The sequence below is a fragment of the Haliotis cracherodii genome, unplaced genomic scaffold (assembly GCF_022045235.1).
Source record: "Haliotis cracherodii isolate W230 unplaced genomic scaffold, xgHalCrac1.p SCAF_8, whole genome shotgun sequence".
In the NCBI taxonomy this organism is placed as follows: domain Eukaryota; kingdom Metazoa; phylum Mollusca; class Gastropoda; order Lepetellida; family Haliotidae; genus Haliotis; species Haliotis cracherodii.
In genome coordinates, this window is record NW_027266341.1 from 30001929 (window position 1) to 30027017 (window position 25089).

Genomic DNA, 25089 nt, shown 5'->3' on the forward strand with positions numbered 1-25089 from the left:
TCACTTTGCAGGCATTCGTTCCTACTTTTATATGTTCAAGTAAGGATAAAGCGTCTATCAACTGAAGATGATACATGATCAGATTGTTTTATACATGTATCTAAATAGTTTTTGCCAGGGCTGCGGTAAAACAATTCCCATTCGGACATTTTGTACCCAACTCTTGAGACCTACAGCGGGTATCCGGGTAGGGCTGGGTCATAGGGTGGCGGGTACCCGGTTAATACATTTGGACTCGTCCCCGCCCTTCGGCCTCCACCAACCAGAATATCAAATGCTCGGTCCCTTAGTTGGTAAATTGACCTTAAGTCGGAAATAGCGTCATCGTTGATAACTAAAGCATGAGTGAATGTATTCGTGACGTGAGTGGTTATTAATGCATAATTATATATACGTGTGAGGATGAGCAGCATTTCGATTTCAGAACGATGCAGTGGCGGTACAGTTTGAAGACTGGCGCCAAGTTGGCATGAAAACATCGGTGAATCTTATCTTCAGAACAACCGAAAGGACAAAGTACTTGAAGGTAAAGCTTTTCACGTTGCTCTTTTACACAGTTAAATATATTGAATCCAAGAAGGGACATTGTCGTGCGACATTTTAATTTTTAGATACAATTGCTCCATTGTCGCAATAAAAATGAGTTCGAACTGGTAGCTATTGAAGTGCGCGACTACGCTACAATCCGACACCATGGGGACACCAGAAATGGGCTTCACACATGGTACCCATGTCTGGAATCGAACCCGGGTCTTCGGCGTGACGAGCGAACGCTTTAACCACCAGGCTACCCGACCGCCCCTTTTGACTGCAAGAAACAAAATCTATGTATTGCTATAATTACATTTCATTCAAGTCTTCAACAACTTTTCAAATCGCTTGTCAAAGTAAAACAGGCGGTAGAATATCCCCGACGTGTTTCTGGAATATTTTGTGGAGAACGTGATGGACGTATTAGACTTATCCACCTAAGTGGAACCCACAGGCAGGAATACGTTACCGGGATTCGAACCATCGATCCTTGGTTTCTGGCATGCCTTGTGGACTGGATAACGATTTGCGACGTCGACTGGGCCAACCATACCGTTGGAGCCCTGAATGAAACTGAAAAACCAGTGGTTTTAGACAATTTATAAGGAAACGATGGAATATATGGTTTCAATTTGAGGAAAGAAACTTATATTGCCATTGGTACTTTAGTGTTAGGGTCGGTTAGGTAGCCTAGTGGTTAAAGCGTTCGCTAGTCACGCCAAAGGCCCGGGTTCCATTCCTCGCATGGGTAAAATGTGTGAAACCCATTTCTGGTGTCCCCCGTCGTGTTATTGGTGGAATAATGCTAAAAGCGGCGTAAAACCATACTCGCTCACTTTGGTGTTAGTACAATTGGAATTAAAAAATACCATTGGGGTTTGAAAAGGAGGATAACCGTTTCTGCGAATGCTTTAGTTAATTCACGTATTACACATGCGCACTATCAAAGACAGAAAGGGCAGTGCGACACCACCACATTATGTCACATTGTCGCACATGTAACCGGGGTTTTCTCACACGAAATTGTCGCGACAATGGAGAACCCGATATATATTGTTTGAGCTTGGAAAATGTCACATTTGTGGCATTATTTCCCTTTGGTAAAACCCAAAAGTATTTTCATTGCACGAGGATGAGACAAATATCGCTTTGAGTGTCGTTTTGTCACGCTATCGTTAATTATTATATTTTTTATTTTTGTTAGGGCGACATTGCGTAAAGAAAAAGGAAGTGTAGTCAAAATGAGTCACAACAAGAAAGAAAGTGTCACAGTTCGACCATTCTGCCTTTTCTGTAGGGATGTTTATGGCACATGGACATGTGTCGTGCAGCAAGCATGAAGTACTTTTTAATCTGTTAATATTTATTAATATTTTGATCCAGCTACAACACAAGACTTCCACGTATACCATGTTTAAATTGTTTGATAGGCATTACTTAGAAGTTGACGGATGACAAGATAGACACAATTTTATGGATAACAACTTCTTTAATACTGTGAAAAGCGACGTTTCGGTATAGATCCTTATACCGTTGTCAAGCAAGACTGAATGAGGGACTGACTGACTGACTGATATAGAAGATTTAACGTGCGCTTTCCGACTGTAGCGTATTTCGCACATTTAGTGTATTCCGAAAAGGGTGAAAGTGGTGTGTGCAACCCAAGAGGGGGCTTTTAGGGGTTGCTTAATTTTACTGAATTTTTGGAATTTTAAAATTTGGAATAAATGCCGAGGTGGGTGGAGGAGGGAACTAAGGGAGCCGGGTGAGGTGGGTGTTTGTATGTTTATTGGATTTTGGATTGGTAGATTAATTAGTTTTTAGATGCGCTTAATTAGGTCTGTTTTGATTAGGAATACGACTAGGGCCTTGAAGTTTTCTAGTTTATTTTCAGGGTTTAGTATTTCATCTAGAGTAGGAACCTTTTTTAGATTGAGGGTGGTTTGTAGTGTGGTTCAGTGTGGGTGCAGTGGATGAGTGCGTGTTCTGTGGTTTCGGGTTGTTTGCAGTGGGGGCAGTTGCCTGTGGTGTGCCTTTTAAGTTGTTTTAGGTGGTTATTTAGGTTAGTGTGTCCTGTTTGGAGTTTTGTAATTAATCTGTCAATTTTTTTTGAGGGGTGTAGGATTTTAGGTTTGGCTAGTGTTTTTCTGAGCACTTTTTTGATTTGGCTATTTGAGTTTTGATATTGATTATGCCATTTTTTGGTTATTTTTTGTTTGTTAACACTTTTAATTTCTGATTTTGAGATGGGTAGGTTTAGGCTTATTTCTGGTATTTTGAGAGATAATTTAGCTGCTTTATCGGCCCTTTCGTTGCCGTAAATTCCTACGTGGGCGGGAATCCACAAGAAGGTTATTTGTTTGCCTGCTTTTGTTAGGTCGTTGGAGCTTTTAAGTATTTGGTTTATTAATTTAGGTCGTTTTTTGGTATTTTTGTTTTGGAGGGCTTGTAGTCCACTAAGGGAGTCGGTGAGAATTAGGATTTTATTGTTGTTTTTAGATTGTATGCAGGGCTGAGGCCATGCCCATAAGTAAATATAGATTGGTTGTTAGGGAGTCGGTAAAATTGTGTGGATATAACTGGTTGTGTGGTATGGACTCCGAAGCCTGTGTGTTTGGAGATCGGGTCTGAAGATCCGTCAGTGTATATGTGACACCAATTTGGCCAATTTTCGTGCATGTATGCGAGTGTGGTGGTTTTAGCTATGTTTGGGTCGGTTTGTTTATTTATTTGGTTTGCTAGCGTTGTGTCTATTTTGGGTATTTTGAGTTTAGGGGTGAAGATATTTGATTTTTTGCAGTTTAGTTTGAGTTTTGAGTTTGGTGTTCATTGAGGTAGTTAGGTATTCTTTGGGATATTGGGGTGAGTAAGGGGTGTTTGCGAGCTAGAGCTTGGTTTTTGTTTTGGTTAATTAAGTTCTGGATGAGAGGGTTTGTTTGGGACGCGGCCCAGAAATTAAGGCTAAGATGTTCCCTGCGTAGATTTAGTGGCATTTCCCCTGTAAGTGCCTGAAGTGAGGTGTAGGAGGTGCCATATTGGGTGCGTGTAATGAGGGACATAGTGCAGAAAATATATAGTAGGTGGAGGAATAACAGTAACAACAATTGCATACATGAGTGGGATAACATAGGTAGGTGTGACAACAAAGGGATAATGCTGTCACAACACGATGGACAGAGAACACAGAGGTGGAAGCCAAGAGGGGCATGAAGCCAATAAAAAGGATAAGTGATTATTGTTTAATGAGTTCATAGTAGGCGGGTGGGATGAAATAGCCTTGTATCCCATGTTGTATTGTTAAGATCTTTTCTGAAACAACAAGGTCTATATCGTTTTTATTTGATGTCAAAAGCTCAATCGCACTTTTCGTTTCAGTTTACCTAAACGTTAGACCACCAACTAGTGCCCATCTGAACAAAGATGCCAGAACAACTTCAAACCGGGGATTATGCGGCAGTGGGCGGGTACTTCGTGCTGGTGTTGGGCGTAGGAATATGGGTAGGTAATCAATGGCTTTTTGGTTATTGCCATCGTATATGAACATGGCAAACTTGATCTTTCGTGATGTTTCGGGATGGGACAGTTTCACGAACGTTAGCCGCATGTAAGAGAGACAAGAGGCCGATTCAATGCCTTTTTCGAGCTGACTTGCACTCTATCTACTTAACAAGTGTGGGGGGAACGGGTGGCCAAGTCAGTCGTCTAAGGCGCCGCGATTCGCTGTGCCGGGTTGCGTCCTTTGGGCACGCCAGAAACCTATGATTGTGGGTTCGAATCCCGGTTCGCCCCGATTATGTTTCTAGGTTTGTCAGCACCATACCCGTGCTCGTGAGTTTCACCAAAGTGGTAAACGTCAGAGACCTGCATCACTTCGGGCGTTCCTCCCACTTTAAGCTGACACGCCGTGATATAACTGGAACACATAACACACATGTACTCAGCACACATAACACACATGTACTCAGCACGCTTATTACACATGTACTCAGCACACATAACACACATGTACTCGGCACACATAACACACATGTACTCGACACACAGAACACACATGTACTCAACACACATAACACACATGTACTGAGCACACATAACACGCATGTACTCAGCACGCTTATTACACATGTACTCATCACACATAACACACATGTACTCAGCACACATAACACACATGTACTCAACACACATAACACACATGTACTCGACACACAGAACACACATGTACTCAGCACACATAACACACATGTACTCGACACACATAACACACATGTACTCAGCACACATAACACACATGTACTCGACACACATAACACATATGTACTCAGCACACATAACACACATGTACTCAGCACACATAACACACATGTACTCGACACACATAACACATATGTACTCAGCACACATAACACACATGTACTCGACACACATAACACACATGTACTCAGCACGCTTAATACACATGTACTCAGCACACATAACACACATGTACTCAGCACACATAACACACATGTACTCAACACACATAACACACATGTACTCGACACACAGAACACACATGTACTCAGCACACATAACACACATGTACTCAGCACACATAACACACATGTACTCAGCACACATAACACACATGTACTCAGCACACATAACACACATGTACTCAGCACACATAACACACATGTACTCAGCACACATAACACACATGTACTCAGCACACATAACACACATGTACTCAGCACACATTACACACATCTCCTCGACACACAGAACACACATGTACTCGACACACATAACACACATGTACTCAGCACGCTTAATACACATGTACTCGACACACATAACACACATGTACTCAGCACACATAACACACATGTACTCAGCACGCTTAACACACATGTACTCAGCACACATAACACACATGTACTCGACACACATAACACACATGTACTCAGCACACATAACACACATGTACTCAGCACACATGACACACATGTACTCAGCACACATAACACACATGTACTCGACACACATAACACACATGTACTCGACACACATAACACACATGTACTCAGCACACATAACACACATGTACTCGACACACATAACACACATGTACTCAGCACACATAACACACATGTACTCAGCACACATAACACACATGTACTCAGCACGCTTAATACACATGTACTCGACACACATAACACACATGTACTCAGCACACATAACACACATGTACTCAGCACACATAACACACATGTACTCGACACACATAACACACATGTACTCGACACACATAACACACATGTACTCAGCACACATAACACACATGTACTCAGCACACATAACACACATGTACTCAGCACACATAACACACATGTACTCAGCACACATAACACACATGTACTCAGCACACATAACACACATGTACTCAGCACACATAACACACATGTACTCAGCACGCTTATTACACATGTACTCATCACACATAACACACATGTACTCAGCACGCTTAATACACGTGTACTCAACACACATGTACTCAGCACACATAACACACATGTACTCGACACACATAACACACATGTACTCAGCACACATAACACACATGTACTCAGCACACATAACACACATGTACTCAGCACGCTTATTACACATATGTACTCGACACACATAACACACATGTACTCAGCACGCTTAATACACGTGTACTCAACACACATGTACTCAGCACACATAACACACATGTACTCAGCACGCTTAATACACGTGTACTCAACACACATGTACTCAGCACACATAACACACATGTACTCGACACACATAACACACATGTACTCAGCACACATAACACACATGTACTCAGCACACATGACACACATGTACTCAGCACACATAACACACATGTACTCAGCACGCTTATTACACATGTACTCGACACACATGACACACATGTACTCAGCACACATAACACACATGTACTCAGCACGCTTAATACACATGTACTCAGCACGCTTAATACACGTGTACTCGACACACATGTACTCAGCACACATAACACACATGTACTCAGCACACATAACACACATGTACTCAGCACACATAACACACATGTACTCAGCACACATAACACACATGTACTCAGCACGCTTAATACACGTGTACTCAACACACATAACACACATGTACTCAGCACACATAACACACATGTACTCAGCACGCTTATTACACATGTACTCAGCACACATAACACACATGTACTCAGCACACATAACACACATGTACTCAGCACACATAACACACATGTACTCAGTACACATAACACACATGTACTCAGCACACATAACACACATGTACTCAGCACGCTTATTACACATGTACTCAGCACACATAACACACATGTACTCAGCACACATAACACACATGTACTCAGCACACATAACACACATGTACTCAGCACACATAACACACATGTACTCAGCACACATAACACACATGTACTCAGCACGCTTAATACACGTGTACTCAACACACATAACACACATGTACTCAGCACACATAACACACATGTACTCAGCACGCTTATTACACATGTACTCAGCACACATAACACACATGTACTCGACACACAGAACACACATGTACTCAACACACATAACACACATGTACTCAGCACACATAACACACATGTACTCAGCACGCTTATTACACATGTACTCAGCACACATAACACACATGTACTCAGCACACATAACACACATGTACTCAGCACACATAACACACATGTACTCAGTACACATAACACACATGTACTCAGCACACATAACACACATGTACTCAGCACGCTTATTACACATGTACTCGACACACATGACCCACAAGTACTCAACATACATATAACCTACACACATAACTCATTTCATTCTGATACACAATCGGCATGCTTCGCCATGATGCATACTGACAACAACCACTTCTGTGACATGGTCACCCGTTATGAATGTAGCAGTTAAGCTTGTTTAATATTTATGACGAATGTATTCACGTATCTCCGACCAATTTATATTCAACTCTTGAATATGATTCATTATTTCTTTGTGTGTCAGGTTGTACGCCGTGATATAATTGGAATACTGTTAAAAGCAGCGTTAAACCCAACTCACTCACTAACAAGTGTGCTTTGGATATTTATTTGAAAACACCGAATTCCTGTCTCCTTTCATCATTTGTCGATGATAAAATTCTGGACATTCATGAGTGCACTTACATTATTTCGAGAACCTGTTACTTATGTGCTGCTACCACCAAGATCTGCACCGAGGCGGCTCCAGTCAGGCTCCACTCAGGCTCCACTCAGGCTCCACTCAGGCTGGCTCCCAAAGCTCCTCCGTGCCACCACGCTGCATGCATTGTTAGTTACACAAGAAGTGAATTCAATGTATTTATATCATTGATTTGGTAGTCCTTCCTCCCTTACAGTCCAGCTTACGACGTGGTAAAAGCAGTGCAGAGGGCTACTTCCTTGCTGGGAAACACATGACATGGCTTCCGGTTTGTAATTTCTTTGTTTCACTACGTCCTCTGAAGTCCATGATCACAACCATTACACCTTACTAAAATCACAAACAATATTAGTTAATGTATTTTTGGGGTACAACCGAACATGCTCTTTCTACAAACAATTCAAAAAGCGTTATACGACTCTTGCTGAAAAGTTGTTTTAGTTTTAACATTCAAAGCCTCAAGCAGTGTTTTATGGCAGGCATGTGGAGAACATGTCCATTTTCAAAGACGACCGTACAGCTTATTATCTTAATACCTAACAATTATTGATCGTTTTAATAAAAAAAGATACTCAAGTGTTTAAAATTGTGATCAGTACCAAACTGATGACGCTGTTATGAAGAATATAATGCGCTCATTATTAACACAAAACAAATTGTCTTGACAACACTGTTTACTTTTTGTTTTTACAGATTGGGGCATCTCTGTTCGCAAGCAATGTTGGTGCTCCCATGTTCATTGGCTTAGCAGGCGCCGGGGCTGCATCCGGGTACTCAGTTGTGGTTTACGAATGGACAGTAAGTTCAATCATACACACGTATACGCGGTGCATCTGGTAATCTCAATGTTAAGTTGTCATATTTGGCGTTTACATCTGGTAGTGATACAACATAATTGGTCTCAAGGGCCAGTAAAGTAGCCAAAGCATTGTCATATTTAACACAAGACTCGGGTACAAGAACATTTTGCGTTCTTTCCTGTCTTTGAAAACTGAGAGAAGCCTTCGGTATTTTCATTTTAGGTGCTGTTAATTCATAATGGTTAATGCATTTGTATTTATTTGCAATATTAGGTGCGTGTTTTAAATGAAATTAAGAGGTATCAAATAGCTTATCTCTAAATATACAAACCTACATATGTATATGTACATCCTCTACATGGCAGTAGACCCACGAAGAACCGGATTAATAGTGGTCATCAATAACCGATGCTTGTTACAGAGGCGACTATGCTTGTCGTGAGAGGCGACTAAAGGGGTCGGGTGGTCAGGCTCGCTGACTTGGTTGATGCATGTCATCGTATCCCATTGTGTAGATCGATGCTCATGGTGTGACCCACGAGATTGTCTTGTCCAGACTCAATTATGTACAGACTACCGTCATATACCCCGAATTTTGCTAATTGCGGCGTTAAACAACAAACAGACAACAAACAAACTACATGTCTGTAAGAAGTTCATTCGTCTTTTTAGGCATCATTCCTGCTGATTAGTCTTGGATGGTTTTTCGTTCCTGTTTTTGTCGCCAGTGGGGTAAGTTATGATCAGCTGACAAATTTACGTCTAACTCCCGAATGTGACATAAGTATATACCACTGGTATAATAATTACAAGTATTTGGATGTCTAATAGAATGAATACATGTCTTCGAAAAAGTAGAAAAAGTTGATGAATAAAAATAATTTCAATTATTTGACTGAGCTTACTGTCAAATGAACCTGTCAATGAACACACAATGTCATTTAGAAAGTGGTCAAATTTAACAACTGGTATATTTGGGATAGCACTCTCTGAGTAAAGTACAGATTCTCGTAATTTTGGGGGTTGAGCCCCGTCCAGGTTTCGAACCCACACTGCCAGAGTGAGTCAGTCAGCGATCTAAACCACTCAGCCACCGAGGCTTCTACAAAAACGAAAGTCCGACAACTGGTAGTCTAGATCACGTACTTTGTGTACCCCTCTGACAAGTGTAAATTGGCACGGCTTCCATGTCCGAAAGCCATATGAGCACACAATGCCATTTAGAAAGTTGTCAGATGCAACAAATGTTATATTTGGGATAACACTTTCTTTGTAAAGTACAGATTCCAGTGCTAATTGACACTAAGATCAAAGGATAACGGAACATGTACGCACGCACGCCAATGTGATGTCTCTTTGACGACTGGTTCACAATTAAAAAAGGATTACAAAAGTTACTATAAGAGGAAAATGAATTTTATTTAAAAAATCCGTAAATCGATTTGATGTTGCTCCGCGCAAAACGTTTTTGTTCCTGCAGTCAGATAAATTTAATATAACACCGAATCTCCATCCTCTGTAGGCCTATACTATGCCGGAATATCTGAAGAAGCGGTTCGGAGGAGTTCGTCTCAGAATCTGTCTCTCCATCCTTGGGCTGTTCCTGTACATCGTTACGAAGATATCGGTATGGAACTTGTGTAACAGTACATTGTCTTTCCTCTATATCGTTTACGTTGTGACTGTCACAATTGTTAAATATTATTTAATAAATGCATATCAAGATAAGATTGGCATATTTAGTACACAGCAGTTATATAGAGGCTAGTTACTGTTGGTTCACAAATACACTGCCATTTCGAGTAGCGTGGTGAGGTCCCACCACCGAACGAAACCAGATAAACTGGTTTTTATTCCATTTCTTATTGCATAATTCATGTAATAGAAGGAAGACAAAAATATTTTACACATATTGTATTATTTATATATACTGACGGAAAAAAGAAACTTTACCCCAGTAATAAGCAATTGCAAAAAAGTAATATCACAAGTTCAAACTAAATCAATGCAAAACACACCGTCCACGCACAATGCTCTGTGTTGAAAGTGACACACGGGACGTTTTTTCTTTTTAAGAAAATGCGAAAAAGTGAAAAATTCGTGCCGCTTGGTCAGTCCAAACTACACGTACAATAACGGTTTACAAATGATACGGAGGGCATGTCAGACACTTACACTAATAAAAGAAACCCCATACCACCACAGACTGACACCCGAACAACGCGAGTGGGCCCTGGGTCTGATACAGATATGGGACCGACCAATGCCCACATTGCTCGAACTTTTGGTTGCTCCCGTGTTGCTGTAACTAAGACCGTTACAGACAGACCGTTCAGACATCGGACAGGCCAAGAGCAAACAGACCTAGGGTAACTACGCCCAATGAAGACCGATACTTGCGTAATTTGCACCTCCGGAATCGATTTCTGACAGTGACGCGTTTAGCGACGAATGAATTTTCGTCAACACGTCGTTGGCAGCCATGTGACTTGCAGAGGATCGTCTTCACTGATTAAAGTCGGGTCTGTCTGTTCATAACTGATGGAAGAAAGCGTGTTTACCTCCGAAGGAGTGAGAACCAACGTCGGCATGTTGCGTTCAGGAGGTCATGCCGTATAGTAGAAGGGTGTTATTATGTAGGGAGGAATTTGTGAGAGAGAGGAGAGAACACCGCTGGTCTCCGTTAACGCATATTTGACAGCTCGGCGTTACATGGATGACCTATCATTTCCACAACAGCTACCACGAGGTGTCCTTTATCAGCATGACAACACCAGATCCCATGCAGCCCGAATCGTACAGAACTTCCTTGCAGCCAACAACGCCAACGCGTTGCCGTGGCCTACACGCTCCCCAGACATGTCCCCCTTAAAACACCTCTAGGATGTCATGGGTCGTCCTGTTCGACAGCAACCTTTCTCCAGCCAACCGACAAGAACTGACACAGGCCCTCCAAGAAGAATGACTGAGTATCTCAAGTGCGTCATCTGTGCACCGGAGAGTTTTTGAGTGTAGCGGAGAGTGGTCATACACGCTATTAATGTGTCGTGTCATTGAACTAGAGGTATTTTAGATCCATGTGCCCCTTGTCCATTAAGTTGAAAGATTGTTTTTGCTACCCAACCTCAATTCGGGCAACTGTCATGCCAATATCGGATGCTATATGACTCCCATTCACAAATCTTGATTTCGTTGAGATTTTGATCTTTGCAATACATATTACTTAAGTCATCTATCTTTTGTGTTTTTTTAAACTAGAGTGATATAAAATTATAGTAAAGTTTCCGTTGGCCTTCAGTTTTGTGTATTATATAAAGAGGGAGATGGACACCATATACTTTGCAGAACATGTCTCGAAACAAAAGTCATGGTGTCTGTAAAACCATTATGTGGCAGTGCCGGATATCAGGTTTTAGTCACTCAGCAGAGATAAAATATGAGTTAGTTGTCATTCGACAAAGATATCATATCAGTTCATCGTCACTCGGCAGAGATAGGATATCAGTTCATCGTCATTTTGCAGATAGGATATCAGTCCATCGTCACTCGGCAGAAGTATCATATTAGTTATTAGTCACTTAGCAGAGATATATGACGAGTTCATCGTCACTCGCAGTGATATGATATTAGTTAATCGGCGTTTGCTTGTGGTAGAGATACGAGGTTGACCGCAACCACCCTGGGTTGGAAAGTGAAAAAACAAAAACAAAAATAAAATTTGTATTTTTCGTTAAATAAACTTTTGACATTTTTATTTGTGGCGGTGCTACTTATCAAAATGTGAACCTTGTCCGTTCACTCGATGGCATAAACTATTATTTGCCGATAGGGCAACATACTCTTCCCATATATTCAGGATACAATGTATATGTGCGCTTAAATTTTTTAATTCACTTTTTCAGATTGAAATCTACTGCGGTGCTGTGTTCATGCAGTTACTTCTTGGCTGGAATCTCTACATGTGCATCATTGGCATACTGGCCGTTACAGCTCTATATACAGTCATAGGTACATGTGTAAATACTGTAATGTAATGACAAAATGGAAATGGTTTCATCTGTCATGTCAAAGGTCAAGGTCATCGCTTCAAAAAGTATGTTTACCGCTGCACCAAAGAAGGTTTGACTGTAGGTCAATGACTCTTGATACATATCACCCTTATGGCGGGCCGTGATCGTTAAATGTCGTGACCTACGTGTAAGTCGGGTCACGGTGAAGGTCGTTCGTAAAGTATGTTTTCCATTTTACCGAAATGGCTTTATGTGTGTGGATATGTTTTAAATGGTATGCGTGTGGGAATTATGTCAATTAGGTATATGCTATTTTGCCATTCTTCATACACTCAAGGGGCGGAGGAGTTAGGCTAGTGGTTAAAGCGTTCGCTCGTCACGCCGAATCCTTGTCCAGTTTGAAACTTTTACTGAACTTTCAATTCAAAAAGCACTTTACACGTGTTTGCTGAATCTGAAATGATGTCACTGGTCTGGAAGTGATGTCATTGGAGAGAAATCTTTTATGTTTCTCAATATGGTAGCTAGATTAAAGGTACAGCAACCTGGTATAAGGTTTCTGAATTAATCAGTTTGCTTTAAGTGAGTGAGTGAGTTGGATTTAACGCCGCTTTTAACAGTATTACAGTTATATCACGGCGTGTCAGCTTAATGTGGGAGGAAAGTCCGAAGTGATGCAGGTCTCAGACGTTTACCACTTCGGTGAAACCCACGAGCACGGGTATGGTGCTGACAAACCTAGAAACATAATCGGGGCGAACCGGGATTCGAACCCACAATCATAGGTTTCTGACATGCCCAGGGGACGCAACTCTGCACAGCGAATCGCGGCGCCTTAGACGACTGGGTCACCTGTGCCCCCCCAGTATGCTTTACGGTGCACAATGGAAAAACAATTTGAAAGCAGTAGCTAATTCATTTTCTCCTATTCAATACGTGTATTGACCCCTTCACATGTTTATGGGTATAAAATGCTTTTTATGAACCACATTTATGCTCAATACATAATCTGTCTGAATCTCGTTGCAGGCGGTCTCGTTGCAGTTATGTACACGGACACATTACAAACATTTATCATCTTAATCGGAGCCTTTATTCTGACATTCAAAGGTAAGCTGAACACCACAGGTATTTATAATTATAAAACGAATGCGGGAGTTTTGCCACTTCTTGATTTGTTGAAATACTAACTACAAAAGTCCAGTTTCCACCATCGTCAAACTAGGTTGGAATTTCATGGCTCGATCGTAGCGCCACCAGTGGCTATTGCTATTGACCAATCAGATTGAACGTCTCATATTACCTTTATTTGCTTAAAAAAATATGGCGGCGTCCAGTCTGATCGATAATCAAGATCAATATTGTAATAAAGCAGATCTTACCTCGCGAAGTGCATAAAATGACGTGAGGACCTTGATCATAAATATTTGGCAAATATCTGTCGACGCCCTGTTGGCGGTTCACAGGGTAGAAACAAGACGATCATAGTCAGTTAATTCCCTTGGCTCAGGAAGATGCATTGCGTCTGATTTGTTTCATCAGTGTTTAGATTGCATGGAGATATACAACGGGTGGCTTAAACGGACTGGGGTATGTACAATGAGTCATTGCAACATCAGACTGATAGTGGTCACCATAAGACTCACCCACAGTTGCCAACCGCTGAGCAAAATCAGCTGGTTTTTTTTTTCGAAACGACGTTTATTCTCAAAAGAGATTATGAACGTTTCTGATCAGGAGTCAGAATCCTTGGAATCCAGCGTGCTGAAACCTTTGTCATACCCAGTTCATTCCTAATAATATTCTCAACTCTCTCATGAGAGTTGCCTACTGTATTATTTTTGTGTGACGTTTGGTGTCTTCGATCATCCATAATCATATCATGTATCTTATCAACATTTTCCTTAGTGGTGTCAGTTAAAGTCTTCTTGATCTTTGGTCATCTACAGGGCCTTCTCGTTCCCTCTGGAACTCCACTGCCCATCGCTTAACGGTGGCAAAGGAAGGCGCATTATCCCCTAAAGTTGATGTAATGTCCTCACGGATTGCGGTTGGATTTAGCCCTTTATGTTGGTGGTACTGGATGACAGCATTGTAGCTAATTTTGTCCATTTTCATAAACAGAGTGAGTGAGATGGGTTTAACGGCGCTTTTAACAGTATTCCAGTTATATCACGGTGTGTCAGCTTAATGTGGGAGGGAAGCCCGAAGTGATGCAGGCCTCAGGCGTTTATCACTTCGGTGAAACCCACGAGCACGGGTATGGTGCTGACAAACCTAAAAACATAATCGGGGCGAACCTGGATTCGAACCCACAATCATAGGTTTCTGGCGTGCCCAAGGGACGCAACTCTGCACAGCGAATCGCGGCGCCTTAGACGACTGGGCCACCTGTGCCCCCATTCATAAACAGAGAATACCTTGTCACTTTGATACCTGCTGGGTGTGTATTTGGTTTAAAGACAGACTTTGAGCATGGAACGTATTGTACTTAATACACACAAACTGTTAAGTATGTACAATACATCACTAAAGTTAGGCTCATCACGTTTCAGACATCCTCATCCATTGTATCATGACGTCATAGCATTCAAGGGAAACGTCTTGAACGTTTTGCTGCTGTTTTTGCCAACATATTTTTCTAAGATTTTCTCATGTTTTGGACTTTTCGAATGTATCATTTAAAAGTTCTGGGGTACGACTCAGATTCCAAATGAACTCCTAAATGCAGCGTGTTCCTTGATCTTCACTCACAATACATACAACTAATTTGTATAAATAAATGGTTGTTTTCTTCTTGTCACAGTTCTTAAAATGCAAGCTTTTTGCCTTTACCTGTAAGAAAAATGGATTTTGTTCAGGCTTCCAGCAAATCAACGGCTTCGGGGGTTTAGAAGAAGGTTTTTTGAGTGCTGTCTCCAACACAACTCAGACGAACGCCACTCACTACACCTGTGGTCTTCCCCCGAAGGACTCTTTGCACATCTGGAGAGATCCTGTGGATGGGGACATTCCATGGCCAGGGGCTGTCTTTGGCTTAACTATCATAGCTGCGTGGGTGTGGTGCACTGATCAGGTAGATACATAGATGCATGTCAGTTCAGTCATGAATTCTTTGTTACATGTACTTCCTGTCATGGGTTCCTGATTATGATCCTTGGCTTGTCAGAACCATATTCTGATAAATAACAAGAATCATTGACACCTACGAAACTTCATCACATTAGATCTGTGTCATAATTCAATTTAGACTGCCTCCGTGGTCTAGAGGTAGAGCGTCCGCCCGGAGAGCGGAAGGTCCGGGTCTCGATCCCCGACCAAGGACTGGTCGGCTCGGAGTCAGTATACTGTGTCTGAGTGGGGTATCCATGTTAAACTGCGGCATGGTAGCACTAGCAGTGTGCTAGCACTATAAATCAGCACCAGTCCGGACTAGTACAAGCAGCCACACACGTGCATGCACGTCGCTTTATAAGTCCAATAATCTTAGACGCGACATTCAACCCCATTTCACCGCACCTCACATAATTCAATTTAAAAGAAAGTCTCAGTGATTTTCCACATACAAAAGTCTTTGCATCGATTAAATTTATTTTTGAAACGGAATATCAAAATGTTGCCGTCAGGGTTTTCAAGAGAGAGCTGCTGACATTAAGTAGGATTAAGAGGAGGAAATAAGGACAAGAGAGATTAAAAACCAAGATAGAGCTTACTGCTGGTATATTCAACAATGAACAATGTCTGTATTCATTTTCCCATTGTACCAGACAGTGAGAGCTAGGTTATTACCTATGTGGGAGCACGGGTGGCCCAGTCGTCTAAGGCGCCGCGATTCGCTGTGCAGAGTTGCGTCCCTTGGGCATGCCAGAAACCTATGATTGTGGGTTCGAATCCCGGTTCGCCCCAATTATGTTTCTAGGTTTGTCAGCACCATACCCGTGCTCGTGGGTTTCACCGAAGTGGTAAACGTCTAAAACCTGCATCACTTCGGGCTTTCCTCCCACATTAAGCTGACACGCCGCGATATGACTGGAATAATGTTAAAAGCGGCGTTAAACCCAACTCACTCACTCACTCACTCACTATTACCTATGTATCAATGTCGGTATTAAATATAAAACACCACCTCCAGTAAAGAATCAATCTCAGTTATCTCCTGATTCTTTTAGGCATAAAAGACGTATCAGTGGTGAAAATTATAACACCAGGTGTTCGCCAAAACCGATAGAGCTGACATTTCCAGACATCCAGCCATTGCTCTTAATGTTCAGTATGGTCTTTCAGTTGATGGTCCAGCGAACGCTCTCAGCTAAGAACATCAGTCATGCTAAAGGTGGATCCCTGTTTGCCGGAGCATTGAAGATATTACCTTTCTTCCTCTGGATTATTCCAGGGATGATAAGTCGCATCCTCTACCCAGGTACAATTAGAACAATTTTTCCTTCCACAGGAAATATAAATCCCTTAGTTGAGAATGTTTCAATGAAATTGCATCACAATGCTTTGCAGACTTTTTGTGACATCAGTAGGTATGCTGTCACAATCAAATGATATCACTAATCTCTCTGTCACTGGTTAGCTGTACTTTACAAACTTAAAAAAATGGGGGAGAATGATTTGCCTGATAAATAGAAACTCACCTTTGTGTCTTTTGATCTAAGATCTATCAACACTGTTCAAAAAGGGATTACAGCTTCTAGGCTAGCCTCGGAGTTTTATACTTTTATCCACTCGTGATACATTTGGTATAAAAACACTTGATTGGTTGATTGGTTTGTTGTTTAACACCGCACTCAGCAATATTCCAGCTATATGACGGCGGTCCGTAAATAATCGAGTATGGACCAGACAATCCAGTGATTAATATCATGAGCATCGATCCACGAAATTGGGATCGATGACACGCATCAACAAAGTCAGCGAGCCTGACCGCCCGATCCCGTTAGTCGCTTCTTACGACAAGCATAGTCGCCATGTACGGCAAGCATGGGTTGCTGAAAGGCACTTAAGGTGAGATTCCTTATTGCTAGACACTTGATATGAACTCTCGTCTCGATACGGATGAAATATTGCCGATACGACGTAAAGCATTAACTCACTCACTTGATAGGAACTTTACTCGTTTGACAACGAGAGTGTCAGTAAACCATACACCTTAATGATCGAGGGGCGGTCGGGTAGCCTGATGGTTAAAGCGTTTGCTCGTCACGCCGAAGACCCGGGTTCGATTCCCGACATGGGTATAATGTGTGAAGCCCATTTCAGGTGTCCCCCGCCGTGATGTTGCTGGAATATTGCTAAAAGCGGTGTAAAACCAAACTCACTCACTCACTCACTCACTCACTCACTCACTTAATGATCGAACATCATTCTGGCACCACCAGGGGTTGGCATCAGTTCTTGATATACTTATAACAAATGAGATATCAATTTTTTTTCAAAACTTAAAAGCGTGAGTAAGATCAATCATAATGTATCTTCCATATACCATGTCGTATTGTTAATTACTTTGTAAAATGAACACGAGACACTAAAGATAATTCATAAATGTTGTAATTCCTTTCATGCATTAAATGTTCAGCAATGACTGTTACCTTCCTCCAGATGAAATAGCATGTTCTACTCCTGAGCGATGTTACGAAGTATGTCGGAACAGAGCCGGATGTACGAATATTGCCTACCCTCTCTTGGTGTTGAGGCTATTGCCGGAAGGTATATTGGAAATCATTGTGCAGTTTTAGAAATTCTTCTATTTATTCCTTAACTCAATGGTGACAAGACTTGATATGATACGATGAAATAAAGTATAACACACAAGAGGAAGTCTGTGAAATGCCTTAAAATAGAATTCCTTCATAAGGTTTTTATCATGTACATGTATACACGTTTTCAAACCAAACTGAATGAAGAAAAATTAAAAAAGGAATGTAGTTTCAACCGTTTATCAACAGATTCTTCAAACTTGGTGTTTTCTATTTCATAGAACCATCGACATTAAACTCATTCAGAGCTTATTCAGTTTGTTGCTTGTAGGTCTCCGAGGTCTGATGCTGGCTGCACTGCTTGCTGCCCTCATGAGCTCACTGACCTCCATCTTCAACAGTGCAAGCAGCATGTTCACGATGGACGTCTGGCCTCAGATCAGAAAGAAGCCCTCGGAGAATGAACTGATGATAGTTGGACGAGTAGCAGTGCTTGCCTGTACAGGAATAGGCATACTGTGGTTACCAATCCTTCAGCAAGCCCAAGGAGGGCAGCTGTGGGGGTACTTGCAGTCAGTAACGGCTTACACTGCTCCTCCTTGGCAGACAGTATTCATGTTTGCTCTACTCTGGAGACGGACATCTGAACAGGTTGAGTAAATCTTGGAGGATGGAGCAATTGCCCCTAACCATCCTTTAACCATCCTTTAACCATCCTTTTCCCAATCAGCAACGATCAATGGACCCTGAAACGCTATTCTGCATTTATGCATCGTTGTACTTCAGAAACAGTTTCAATATCGAGGAACATGGATACATCATACTGAGTTCATTCACGTTCCCCATTAACACCCCCCAAGAATGGATTTACTAACAACCCTTCATTAATTCAAAAGGGGGCACGGGTGGCCCAGTCGTCTAAGGCGCCGCATTTCGCTGTGCAAATTTGCGTCCCTTGGGCACGCCAGAAACCTATGATTGTGGGTTCGAATCCCGGTTCGTCCCGATTATGTTTCTAGGTTTGTCAGCACCACACCCATGCTCGTGGGTTTCACCGAAGTGGTAAACGTCTGAGACCTGCATCACTTCGGGCTTTCCTCCCACATTAAGCTGACACGCCGCGATATAACTGGAATACTTTTAAAAGCGGCGTTAAACCCAACTCACTCCCTCATTCACTCATTACTTCAAATAGTGTTATTTGTAATGCAGGCATAACTATTAAGGCCACGTTTCATTACAGGGAGCCTTCTGGGGTTTGATCGCGGGGCTGGTTGTTGGGATAATCCGTATGGTCGTGGACTTCACACACCCAGCCCCTTACTGTGGCAGTGAAGAGGAAGACACTCGCCCGGGAGTTTTGAAGCATGTACATTTCCTCTACTTCGCCATGATCTCGGCTGTTGTTACCTCAGTAGTGATCGTCCTGGTCAGTCTGTGCACGGAGCCCAGATCAGAAGCTCAGGTAGGGCTGAAGGATCGTAAGAGATGCCTCAAACTTTCAGCATCTGCGGTTGGAAGGTAATGTAGACTTATGAAACACCCATGATACCAGTATATGAGGAAATACAAGAAGACTGAAATAAAACTAGAAACAAAGATAAGTTTTAAAGTTCAATGTCATGGCAACTGCACGATTGTCTGTTTGCTTCGAGCAGTATTTCAGTTATCTTAAGGAATGTCAAGCTTATGTCAGAGGAAAGTGTTTTTGTTGTTGTTGTTTTAACGCCTCACTCAGCAATATCCCAGCTATTTGATGGCGGAGTGTAAATAATCGACTCTCGACCAGACAATCAAATGATTGACATAATGAATATCGATCTACGCAATTTGGATACGATGACATCGATCTACACAATTTGAACACGATGACATGCATCAACCAAGTCAGCGAGCTTGACCACTTAATCTCATTAGTTGCCTCTTATGACAACCACAGTCGCCTCTTACGACAAGCATGGGTTGCTGAAGGCCTATTCTGTACCTGATCGTCACGGGTAGGAAAGTAGAGCAGGTCATAGACGTCAACCACTTAGGTGAATCCCACGAACACTGGTTGGTGATGACAAACCAGTTATCGTGATAGTAGGGGATTCTGGCACGCCCCAGGGATGCTATTGTGCACAGTGAATAGCAGTTGTCTTGATTATTGAGCCATTCTCTTCTTGTCCAAGGAGGAATTTTTCAATGACATTCTGTATCAGCGGTTGTACTGCACTAGAGAACACCACCAAACATCTTCCACTTCGATTTCTCACATATTTTCTTGGTCTATTCATTTGGACTGATTCACAGATTTCACTAAACAATATGTACAGCCACTTTCCCTACGTAACACATGTAAAATAACCAAACCGTAAAGGCGTAATAGGACTCATGCATAGAAAATGATACATACAGATTGGGCGTACTACGTGGTGGACACGCCACAACGCTGATCCAGACGTGGACCTAGAGAAAGGAGAAGGTGACATCAATTTAGAGAAGGTAAACGACAGTGATGACAACGAAGACAACGAAGACAACGAAGACAACGATTTTGAGAAGATTATGGAAAATGGTGACGCCATAGCTGCCGAAAATATGAAAGCAGCCAAGGAGGTAGAAGACGATCAGTTTGACACTGAGGTGCACCGTAAGTTTCGTCCCGTTATAACATTTCTAATCTATCTCAATATGGTGCATATTACCCTGTCCTGCACAATCTGCTTGCTTGGTTATGATTCTGCTGTGAGTGAGTGAGTGAGTTTGGTTTTACGCCGCTTTTAGCAATATTCTAGCAATATCACGGCGGGGGACACCAGAAAGGGGCTTCATACTTTGTACCAATGTCGGGAATCGAACACGGTTTTCGGCGTGACGAGCGAACGCTTTAACCACTTGGTTACCCGACCGTCCCAGCAATGCATGACATGTCGTCTCATGCTTTCTGTTAGGATTGTTCTACATGTTTACCAGATTTTAGATTGAGGGACTACACATACATACATAATCACTTTCTTGGGATATTTTCCTGTTGTTTCATTCCAAATAATTCCTGTTGTTCTATTCTTCGGTTCATGTGGTGAATAACACAACTCAAATAATAATTGTCACTTTACATTTTGAGACATTGCTCAACACCTTCTATTGAAAACGTAATCTAATATATTTAGATACTAAGTTATGATCATGCGATACATTAAGAATTATTGTGATTACCATATAGGCGAAAAGACAGTTGCCTACATATAACTGTTCGAGGTAATTGTTTGAAGCGCTTATATAACTTTGTCAGTGATCGTCTTTCGCGGAAATTCATACGTTCACCCGCTTTGCCCATTATCAAAGGGAAGCTACTGTAGACCATGAGACGTCACGTTTGTCTTCCTGGATATATAACGTCATGACGTTACGAAGCCAGATGACCCACACTGTGACAGGATGAACAAACGGACATTCTGGCATATTTCGGCCAGATCCAAGACCTTTATATTCGGGAAACGACCTCAAGCCGCAGAGGTGTGACAAATATATGGAAACTGGTATCTCTACTCTCTCGCTATATTGCTTCGCAATTATATCGCCAACGATACCTAAATTTGTAAAATGCCTCACGTACTCCCCAGTTAGACGTTGATTTTCAGACTATTATTTTGATAATGATAAAATTATGCCAGTTATATGTCTACCCTCAATGGTATCACTGGATAACTCTAAACACTGAAAGAAAACACTGAAAATAGGACCTACCGTTGTTTATCCGTTGTTTGTTTCCTGTCGAGAGTCCTACACATCGTATGATAAATTATTTTATTACGCATTAAATGATGAAATGCTGTATTTATCTGAACAAAATATAACTTATACCTCTCTCGAATGAAATAACTTAACGGTTATGAGAAAATGAGAAACTCACATCAATTGTCCCATTTTGTTAAATACCATGGTTATCTCACCTTGTGACCCGAAAAACGTTTTTCCCCTAAAGCACGCCACTCATGAACCCATGAAGTTCCGAGTTGGAATAGGCCTTCAGCAACCTATGCTTGTCGTAAGAGACGACTAACGGGATCGGCTGCAGGTCAGGATGGCTGACGTGGTTCATGCATGCCAGCGTATCTCAATTGCGTGGGTCGATCACCGGATTGTGTGGTTCAGACTCGATTATTTACAGCTGGAATATTGCTGGAATAGTGCGAGGTTTAACAAAACACCAATTTTGTTAGGTTCATCGGTTAGACAAAGTTTTTTTGACAAGAGAAGCCAGATATTCTCCATATATTAATATATGTATTCAACTTCTTCCATTCCATTCCATTATATCTTACAGGGAAAGGTAAGACAACATGCAAAGTTATTGCGATGTGGATGTGCGGGATGACCCAGAGGAAGTCCCAGATCCTGTCACCCAATGAACGAGCAGCCATACAGAAGCGATTTACCAGTTTGGAAGAAAATGAGACAACAAAAGCTGTGTTGAATATTAGCGCCATTGGACTTTCAATGCTGACTGCCTTTCTCTTTGGTTATTACAGTTAAAAAGTATCTTCTTTATGCAAATCATTAAATGTATTAATCATATGTAACAAGATGAGTCGTTCATCAACTGTTTCAGCAGCTGCAATGTGTTTGCTCAAATTAAAGCTTTGTCGCTACTATTAGATTTGACAACCGCAGCCATGGATATTTCACACCAGATATACCCAATATACCCCTGGGGATTGTTTCTGACATATGATTTGGGGACACTGAAGGCCAAGGTCAATTGGTATGATCATGGCATTGAAAAGTTGAACTTGAGCATTTATGATTGGAATTTGATGACACTTGGTATACATGACCTCCAAGGCGGGTTCCGACAGCATCAACTTTTGGTCGACCGCTGTGTAAGGTCAATGTCACCGTAGGACAAATTATTGAACATCGCTTAAATTTTGTGGATAGGTCACTGTACACCTTTTCTGAACTTGGAAAAATTGATTTTAATTCATGAAAAAGCAACAACAACAACAGTTTTCAATGATAAATAATATATGATCACTTTCTTCTATACTCATACTATATTTCAATCACCACACGTGCAAATTCTTTTACTGCATTGGTCTTATGTTGTCATGGAACTTGGAGTTTGCATAACTGTGTTTTAAAGGTAGCTACATGCATGCATTTGTTTGTTTTATAGTACATTATCCGTATTGTCATTAAACCGGAGGTGCCTAAGGTACACAGAGACATGGACCGATCTCTTTCAAAGTTGAACTACATTGGGCATATATTTTCTGAAAACGGCAGTGGTGTTATTTAACTAGAAGTGTTATCACTTTGTCATGAATGTAGCTGGAGGCAATGGACTTTCTGTTTCTACGCTGTGCTGCATTTGACATCTGTTCACTTAAATCCGGAAGTGATGTAATTAAACCGGAAGGGCTTATAACTTGTTTTGGGTGGCTCTACGGCATATGTTTAAATTGTACTTCATTTTGACAACATTAGGGATCAACGATGAATATAGATGGATGTTGGTTCCATCTATGTTCATGATACATGTTTCTGTTGGGAAAGCTTTGGGGAACTCAAAGGTGGTGATGGGGCTTTCTGTTCTTTTGCGTGTAATGCGCTCACATTTGTATACTTTAGTCTTTTAAAGCATCTGGACTCAAAAGGGTAAGTCAAATGTGTACAGTGTTCCCGTGGTTAGCGGGAGCAATGTAAGAAACAACTTTAATCACAAACATGATCTAACGTTTAATACTTGCATCACAATGTGCCTCCCTATAGAAATTGAAACTCTACCAGTTACTTTTGTCATGTGATCAGAGTGAGTGAGTTGGGTTTAACGCCGCTTTTAACAGTATTCCAGTTATATCACGGCGTGCCAGCTTAATGTGGGAGGGAAAGCAGGCTTCAGACGTTTACCACTTCGGTGAAACCCACGAGCAAGGGTATGGTGCTGACAAACCTAGAAACATAATCGGGGCGAGCCGCGATTCGAACCCACAATTATAGGTTTCTGGCGTGCACAATGGACGCAAATCTGCACAGCGACAACGTGGGGAATCCTTTATTGGCAAAAATGTGACGGATACAACAATATACATATTTATTTTATTCGCCTTCTGTATCTGCTTTTAAGTGTTCAACTTTAAACATAAATCATTAGTTAAGATAGATTTAATGTAGTTAATGTGTCCTTCGTATTGTAAGCCTTAACAAACCCAAACCATGACTTGCTCAACTGATTGGCCAAGCTAACCCTGCTCACTGCATGTTCACTGCACACCCGTAATGTCATATATATGTATGTATTTTGAAAGAGATTTGTAATCGCTTTACACTTAGATGATATAATATATGAATAATTATTCTATTTGGTTCTTAGATCAGTTAGCAGATCATTGTACAGTATAACAACTAATATATGAATAAGATGTGTTTGTAATGTAAAACGGTTTGTAATACTGTGATGTCGATGACTGCATTATGTATATTGTTAATATTACTTATCATTCCTTTAATATGTTTCAGGGTGTAGATACTAGATAGATAAATATATGACAAATCCATTGGCTGAATTCACTGCCCTGCTATAAAAAGACAACGTTTTTCTAAATTTCTTATGCACATTTATAAATGTGTGTTTTTCATTATGACGTCAACGGTCTTCACTTTGTACTGTTTGAAAATGTGACTTTTAAGTGCAGTAAATAACTTTGACTAGCCCAATGTCGTTATCACTTGTTCGTTTATAAACATCTGTTGCCCGATTATGTGCCAGACCATTGTAACT

General features: G+C 41.4%; 2 protein-coding genes across 2 annotated transcripts; both read left to right on the forward strand.

Moving 5' to 3' along the window:
* Positions 1-481: 481 nt before the first annotated feature.
* Positions 482-22841, forward strand: LOC139450600 (sodium/glucose cotransporter 4-like). Its single transcript, XM_071232365.1, has 15 exons — positions 482-526; positions 3907-4029; positions 8005-8076; positions 8502-8606; positions 9281-9340; positions 10131-10235; positions 12511-12616; positions 13648-13728; positions 15480-15694; positions 16903-17038; positions 18223-18330; positions 18652-18971; positions 19564-19785; positions 20721-20955; positions 22633-22841. Exons 2-15 carry the CDS (start codon positions 3952-3954, stop codon positions 22839-22841), a joined length of 2052 nt encoding a protein of 683 aa, XP_071088466.1. The 5' UTR covers positions 482-526; positions 3907-3951.
* LOC139450197 (dynein heavy chain-like) lies at positions 4942-7941 on the forward strand (the record flags this gene model as incomplete). Its single annotated transcript, XM_071231874.1, has 3 exons — positions 4942-5370; positions 5614-6024; positions 7804-7941. Coding segments are annotated over 3 exons (978 nt in total), but the record flags the coding sequence as incomplete, so codon positions are not given.
* Positions 22842-25089: the final 2248 nt, after the last annotated feature.

What these genes read in the sequence shown, in the direction of transcription:
- LOC139450600 (XM_071232365.1), top strand. Translation starts at nt 3,952, where the DNA reads ATGCCAGAACAACTTCAAACCGGGGATTATGCGGCAGTGGGCGGGTAC. An exon ending in AGCTCTATATACAGTCATAG is followed by an intron (nt 12,617 to 13,647) that starts GTACATGTGTAA and finishes ATCTCGTTGCAG; the next exon opens with GCGGTCTCGTTGCAGTTATG. An exon ending in AGCCCAGATCAGAAGCTCAG is followed by an intron (nt 19,786 to 20,720) that starts GTAGGGCTGAAG and finishes TGATACATACAG; the next exon opens with ATTGGGCGTACTACGTGGTG.